This window comes from Athene cunicularia (genome assembly GCF_003259725.1).
Source record: "Athene cunicularia isolate RWA chromosome 27 unlocalized genomic scaffold, athCun1 chr27_part1, whole genome shotgun sequence".
Taxonomy (NCBI): domain Eukaryota; kingdom Metazoa; phylum Chordata; class Aves; order Strigiformes; family Strigidae; genus Athene; species Athene cunicularia.
This window is the reverse complement of record NW_020799138.1, coordinates 1,533,770-1,540,058: the sequence shown is the minus strand read 5'-3', so window position 1 is coordinate 1,540,058 and position 6,289 is coordinate 1,533,770. Positions and strand designations below refer to the sequence as shown.

At 51.0% G+C, this 6,289-nt stretch overlaps 1 protein-coding gene and 9 non-coding genes across 12 annotated transcripts in view; all 10 read right to left on the bottom strand.

Moving 5' to 3' along the window:
- Positions 1–5,782, bottom strand: part of CWC25 (CWC25 spliceosome associated protein homolog) — a 12,386-nt gene extending 6,604 nt beyond the window's left edge. The window contains exons 1-3 of one of the 3 annotated variants that reach the window (XM_026864663.1): positions 5,476–5,782; positions 4,587–4,801; positions 3,340–3,479 (exon numbers count right to left, since the gene is read on the bottom strand). Coding sequence is in view for 1 of the 3 variants with exons in the window: in XM_026864662.1 (XP_026720463.1) it covers positions 50–76 (27 nt within the window). In the remaining 2 variants the exon portion in view is untranslated. Of the gene's footprint in view, positions 1–49; positions 592–3,339; positions 3,480–4,586; positions 4,828–5,475 lie in introns of those variants that run through there. The other 2 variants (XM_026864664.1, XM_026864662.1) reach the window with 2 other exon arrangements.
- TRNAC-GCA lies at positions 414–485 on the bottom strand. Its single transcript has one exon. It is a non-coding gene; the product is annotated as a tRNA-Cys (tRNA).
- On the bottom strand, positions 847–918 carry TRNAC-GCA. The gene has a single exon. It is a non-coding gene; the product is annotated as a tRNA-Cys (tRNA).
- TRNAC-GCA lies at positions 1,300–1,371 on the bottom strand. Its single transcript has one exon. It is a non-coding gene; the product is annotated as a tRNA-Cys (tRNA).
- TRNAC-GCA lies at positions 1,723–1,794 on the bottom strand. The gene has a single exon. It is a non-coding gene; the product is annotated as a tRNA-Cys (tRNA).
- On the bottom strand, positions 2,209–2,280 carry TRNAC-GCA. Its single transcript has one exon. It is a non-coding gene; the product is annotated as a tRNA-Cys (tRNA).
- Positions 2,635–2,706, bottom strand: TRNAC-GCA. Its single transcript has one exon. It is a non-coding gene; the product is annotated as a tRNA-Cys (tRNA).
- TRNAC-GCA lies at positions 3,087–3,158 on the bottom strand. The gene has a single exon. It is a non-coding gene; the product is annotated as a tRNA-Cys (tRNA).
- TRNAC-GCA lies at positions 3,589–3,660 on the bottom strand. Its single transcript has one exon. It is a non-coding gene; the product is annotated as a tRNA-Cys (tRNA).
- On the bottom strand, positions 3,942–4,013 carry TRNAC-GCA. The gene has a single exon. It is a non-coding gene; the product is annotated as a tRNA-Cys (tRNA).
- Positions 5,783–6,289: the final 507 nt, after the last annotated feature.

Below are 6,289 nucleotides of genomic sequence, written 5' to 3'. Positions count from 1 at the left end.
GGGGGTGGCGAGTTCGAGCCCCGGGCGGGCCCGAAGAGCGCGACACCACCTCAGCCACCCGACACAGACCGGTCATCCATCCCAGCTCCCTGTGGGAAACGTTTGGAGAGATCTCCGCTTCTGGAAAGACGCTGTTATACACACCTGCAGATTAAATACTGCATATACATGTCTGCTGTTTAAATTAAGTACTAACAGGAAAAACTAGACCAGCAGCAACTCGCCTCAGCCACCGGATTTGTGCGTACGTGCAGTATTTCAGAGAAGAGACAGAAAAATGTCAAAGTCTGATTTCACGCTTGGCGAAAGATCACCAAGTGATTTCCAAGACCTCAGAGGGGGAAGAAAGTCGCTGCACGGTCCGTCTGTGATTTGAGAAAAAAAAAAAAAAAGGGTGAAAAAGCAGCTAAAAAAGGGGGCACCTGGAGTTGAACCAGGGACCTCTTGATCTGCAGTCAAATGCTCTACCACTGAGCTATACCCCCTGCACACGAGGCTTTCACAAGGACATTTTAAAAACATTTCTCCAAGACTAACAAGGTTCTGCAAGGACTGGGCAGACTCTTATTTGACAGCCCACGGTGCATCTTAACGTGCCTGAGAAAGGCTCTGCAGAGAATTACTACACAGATCATGGACAGAGACAAATACACAGCATCAGGGAGATGTTTCTCTCACCAGGACACAACCCCTGCACTTTCCTTATAGTCAGGGGCTCAAGACCTTGAGTAACAGAGCTCAGACACCAGCGTTCACTGCAGAGCACAAGCTCAGGAGACCCCAGAGGAGCTCTCCATCATCTTCCTGTGAGAAACTGGCAAAAGAAGGGCTGAAAAAAGAGAAAAGAGGGGGCACCTGGAGTTGAACCAGGGACCTCTTGATCTGCAGTCAAATGCTCTACCACTGAGCTATACCCCCTGCACACGAGGCTTTCACAAGGACATTTTCAAAACATTTCTCCAAGAGAAACAAGATTTTATGTTCACCGGTTAGATTCCTTTACTTGACAGCCCACTGCACACCTTCATGTGCCTGCCACTGGGGGTACAGGGGGTTAAATATGATAAAATTATGATAAATATACTAACTGCAGAGACAAAAACACAGAGTCAGGGAGATGTTTCTCTCACAGGGCACAACCCCTGCACTTTCCTTACAGTCAGGGGCTCAGAGTCTTGAGTGATGGGGCTCAGACACCAGCGTTGACTGCACAGCACAAGCTCAGGAGACCCCAGAGGAGCTCTCCATCATCCTTCAGTGAGAAATTCTGGCAGGAGAAGGGGTGCAGGAGAAGAAAAGAGGGGGCACCTGGAGTTGAACCAGGGACCTCTTGATCTGCAGTCAAATGCTCTACCACTGAGCTATACCCCCTCACACAAGACTTTCACAAGGACGTTTTAAAAACATTTCTCCAAGAGAAACAAGATTTTATGTCCACCAGTTAGATACTTGACAGCCCACTGCACACCTTCATGTGCCTGCCAAAGGCTCTGCAGGGAATTACTACACAATCATAAAAGAAACAAGTACACAGAGAGAGTGAGTAGTTACTCAGTGCACAACCCGTGCACTTTCCTTATAGTCAGGGGCTCAGAGCCTTGAGCAATGGAGCTCAGAAACGAGCATTCACTGCACAGCACAAGCTCAGGAGACCCCAGAGGAGCTCTCCATCATCTTCCTGTGAGAAATTCTGGCAAAAGAAGGGCTGAAAAAGGAGAAAAGAGGGGGCACCTGGAGTTGAACCAGGGACCTCTTGATCTGCAGTCAAATGCTCTACCACTGAGCTATACCCCCTGGGTTAATACTCATGAAGGAGCAATAAAAAACTCCGTACCTAGCTCCGATGCTGTGCTGCTTGGACTGTGCCACATGACAGCACCCCCTTCAGCACACTGATGCACAAGGAAAACTCTGCACAGAAAGCTGCTGCACACAATCTGGAGACAAATTACTCAGGGTCTAGTTATGCACACAAACTAGAGGCCTGACAGTTTCCTCGTGGATTAAAACAACCCCTGCAACAGCCAACCAACCAACCAACCCTCTGTCTTTGCTTCGTTACTGACACAGATACTGATTTTCACAGGAAGGGTTTCATCGAGTGCTCAATTATCTTGATTACTCAAGTTCAGAGACCCGCCTTCTGCACACAGCAGATCCGAAACAGGAAAGCTCCCTGGGCTTTTTCCTGGGAAAAGTAAAACCCAAAGGGGGCACCTGGAGTTGAACCAGGGACCTCTTGATCTGCAGTCAAATGCTCTACCACTGAGCTATACCCCCCGCACATGAGGCTTTCACAAGGACGTTTTCAAAACATTTCTCCAAGAGAAACAAGTTTTTATGTCCACCAGTTAGATTCCTTTACTTGACAGCCCACTGCACACCTTCATGTGCCTGCCAAAGGCTCTGCAGGGAATTACTACACAGAATCATAAAAGAAACAAGTACACAGAGAGAGTGAGTAGTTAGTGCACAACCCCTGCACTTTCCTTATAGCCAGGGGCTCAAGACCTTGAGCAATGGAGCTCAGACACCAGCATTCACTGCACAGCACAAGCTCAGGAGACCCCAGAGGAGCTCTCCATCATCTTCCTGTGAGAAATTCTGGCAGGAGAAGGGGTGCAGGAGAAGAAAAGGGGGCACCTGGAGTTGAACCAGGGACCTCTTGATCTGCAGTCAAATGCTCTACCACTGAGCTATACCCCCCGCACACGAGGCTTTCACAAGGACGTTTTCAAAACATTTCTCCAAGAGAAACAAGTTTTTATGTCCACCGGTTAGATTCCTTTACTTGACAGCCCACTGCACACCTTCATGTGCCTGCCACTGGGGGTACAGGGGGTTAAATATGATAAATTGTGATAAATATAACAACTGCAGAGACAAAAACACAGAGTCAGGGAGATGTTTCTCTCACAGGGCACAACCCCTGCACTTTCCTTATAGTCAGGGGCTCCAGACCTTGAGTGATGGAGCTCAGACACCAGCGTTGACTGCACAGCACAAGCTCAGGAGACCCCAGAGGAGCTCTCCATCATCCTTCAGTGAGAAATTCTGGCAGGAGAAGGGGTGCAGGAGAAGAAAAGAGGGGGCACCTGGAGTTGAACCAGGGACCTCTTGATCTGCAGTCAAATGCTCTACCACTGAGCTATACCCCCCGCGCACACCTGCTCACCAAACGACACGGACAGGGCGTTCTTCCCCAGTCCCCGGCGTCTCTGTGCTGCGGGACTCAGACCCTGCGGCAGAAATCACAACACTGAAACACGACAGCACCAAAGACCTTGTGTCACGGCTCTCCAGCACCGCAGACAGACGCTGTCTCTCTGCTTTACGTACCAGACGACCTTGGCCCCGTTCCTCTCCAGCCACCTCTCCGGTTCCTCCCTCAGTTTCTCTTGGTTCTTTCTCAGCTCACGGTGACTCGACACAGCAACTGCCTCAGTCTTGGACATTTTTCCCACGCTTTCCAGCTCCGGCTGTAACGTGAAAAGGAATTATTAGGAGAGGAAACTGAGCTGATCTTACCAGTTTGCCTTGCAGTGAACAAGCACCCCAAAATCCCAAGAAAAGAAGGAAAAAAAAGGGAGGGGGCACCTGGATTTGAACCAGGGACCTCTTGATCTGCAGTCAAATGCTCTACCCCTGAGCTATACCCCCTGCTGTCACAGCGCTGCCCAGCAGAAATCTCCTGGGCAATGGTCTCACATCAAAGCTCCCCAAATTTAACCCAGGACAGAAAGCAGCTTTTCACAAAATACTTATCTCTTTCCTCGCAAACACCTCCCCGATACTCCTCTTCCTCCTGTGGGAATCTGCTGCTTTCTCTCTGGCCAGCGCCAGATCAAACTGAGGTTGGATCCTGCGGACAGGTTATGGGAAAAGCGTTGAAATAAAGTGCTCCGAAACAATGTTTTCTGGAGAAAAAGAAAAAAAAGGGGAGGGGGCACCCGGATTTGAACCGGGGACCTCTTGATCTGCAGTCAAATGCTCTACCCCTGAGCTATACCCCCACCTGGGCAGCACTCCCAGGTACGGCTGCTTGTGGCCACGGACGAGGCGGCTCTGCTGCATTCCACCCCCTGCACTCACACTCCTGCGGCTGCCTCTCGCATACACCAGCCCTGGCGTTACCCCTCGGGTCACCTTAAACCCCTCCCCGCCTCTCTCACCACATTTACAACCAGGCTCCTGGCAGCCAGGCTCATGAATTCCCAATTATCCTTCTCTAAATCATCCCATCGCGGAGAAGACGAAAGAACAGTGAAACCCTGACTTCAAAACGCCGCTGACGGCGCTGGGCTGCACCTCTGTTTGGTCTCAGGGTGTGCCCTGCCCTTTGAGAGCACAACCGGCCTCGCAGAGAAACACCTGCCACGACACCTCCCACACCCCCCCAGCCCCTCTGTCCTCCCCGAGGGGCAGCCCAAAGGCAGGCAATGCCCAAAAAGAAACACTCAAAGCGTTTCACCCAACTATCGCGCCATACCCTGCCTCAGAAGAACATCCTTACAAGTCAGAAATCCAGCACAAGCTGTTACAATAGATCAAGGGAGAACACTTTTATTTTTGCGGGGGTTCCTTACTCTTAAGCAGGTCTCTGCACCTCGCCCCAGGTCTGAGGAACAGCTCCTTCAGCAGCAGCACACTGGAAAGATGCTCATGGCTCAGAAAGAAAGAGATGGGCTTCGGCTGCAGGTCCGGAGCGCCGCGGTGACGGCCAGAGCTCCCGTGGGCCTTCCTGTGGGTGCCACGTCGGCTGGGAAGAAGCTGCAACCACTTGCAGGGTCCGTGGAACGGCCTGTAGAAACGAGAGTGGCCTTCAGTCTGCGTGAGCCCTGTTCCAAGCTTCCCCTCCCCAGCCACTGCCAGCACACAGCTCCTGAGGATCCTGGGGGAATGTCTGAGAAACCCTTTTCAGGCCACGATATTTTGCAGATTCTTGTCAGGCCAACCAGCTGTTTAAAACCGCTTTGCAAGTCACTGCAAGACCCTGGTGCTCTTGTCCATCGTTACCTCTTTGTGGTACAAAATCCCTGAGGTTCTGGCTCCCTTCACCACCCTCCACAACAGCCCCTCTGCACGGAAAGCATCAGGAATACCATGAAAGTTATCAGAAATCTTTAAGCAGAGGGAATTTGAAGCGTGCTGTGGGAACAGCTTTGTGCCAGGGCCGATGAAGCCAAGCCAAACCACACTAGGGGCTGCAGCCCCCCATTACCTGCCCTGTGCCCCCAGCATCGTCTGTGCTGGCGTCAGCCTGGGGGCCACGACAGGCAGCACAGTCACCCCTATTTCCACTCATGAGCCCAGGTACAAGGTCACCTCCCTGCCCCTCCAGTGGCCCTCGCTCAGGAGGGGCAGACCAGCTGACCTGCAGTTCACAACCAAATATTCCTTCCTCTGATTTTCCTGGTGTCCTGGCTGAAGCACCAACTTCACACCGCACAAGGAGCTTTTTTTGCACAGACATACCTTCCAACTCGGATTCTCAGAGCCTTTCTTCACCTTGAAAAGTTCAGATCCCCCCCTTCTGCTTGCAATTAGCAATCAGTGACCGCAGGGCCTGTTTCACCACTGATGGGGGTGCAGAGGCACGTGCTTCAGCCACCACCTCAGCCAGCAGCGGTGGGCGTGATGTGTCCTTGCAAGTCTTCAGCAAGGTTTAACACCTGTTCTTCAGAGCCCCCCCATCCACAGCGAACTCTGCACCTCACGGTACAGATCGCTTTCAGGCAATATTTTTCCACACACACAGAATCAGGCCGGTATTTCTAAGCAGTTAAAACTGGCCATTCTGGAAAAAAAAAAAAAAAATTCCAGACCTACAATTCTGAGACCCCCTGTACAACAGCTGCTTGTGGAAGGGCTCTTGTTGACCCCTCCCATTTTCTAGCTGTGCATAAATTGGATCGATTCAATCAATATTGCTAAGATCTAAGTCATTCCAGTGCAACCCCCTTCCAGATATTTTCCAGTAATATAGGAACCTGCCTGAAAAAAAAAAAAAAGAAAAAAAAAAAGAGACATCACTAGATACTAAAAACTCCACGCAAGGAGCTCCATCAAAAGGTTTCCCAGCACGACCTCCCTCATTCTAACTCCGTCCTGCTCAGCAGGGGAGGGCGCTTTAGCAAGAAAGACACTACTTATTTGGTACAAGGACTTTTATTTTATCTCCGCGAAGATGAACGCGTCTATGCAATGCTTCCTGCGTTGGAGGCTATCCTGGGCCACAGATCCGCACACTCCTTAGCCACAGGGCCTGTGATTGCGGAGCCTGCAGAAG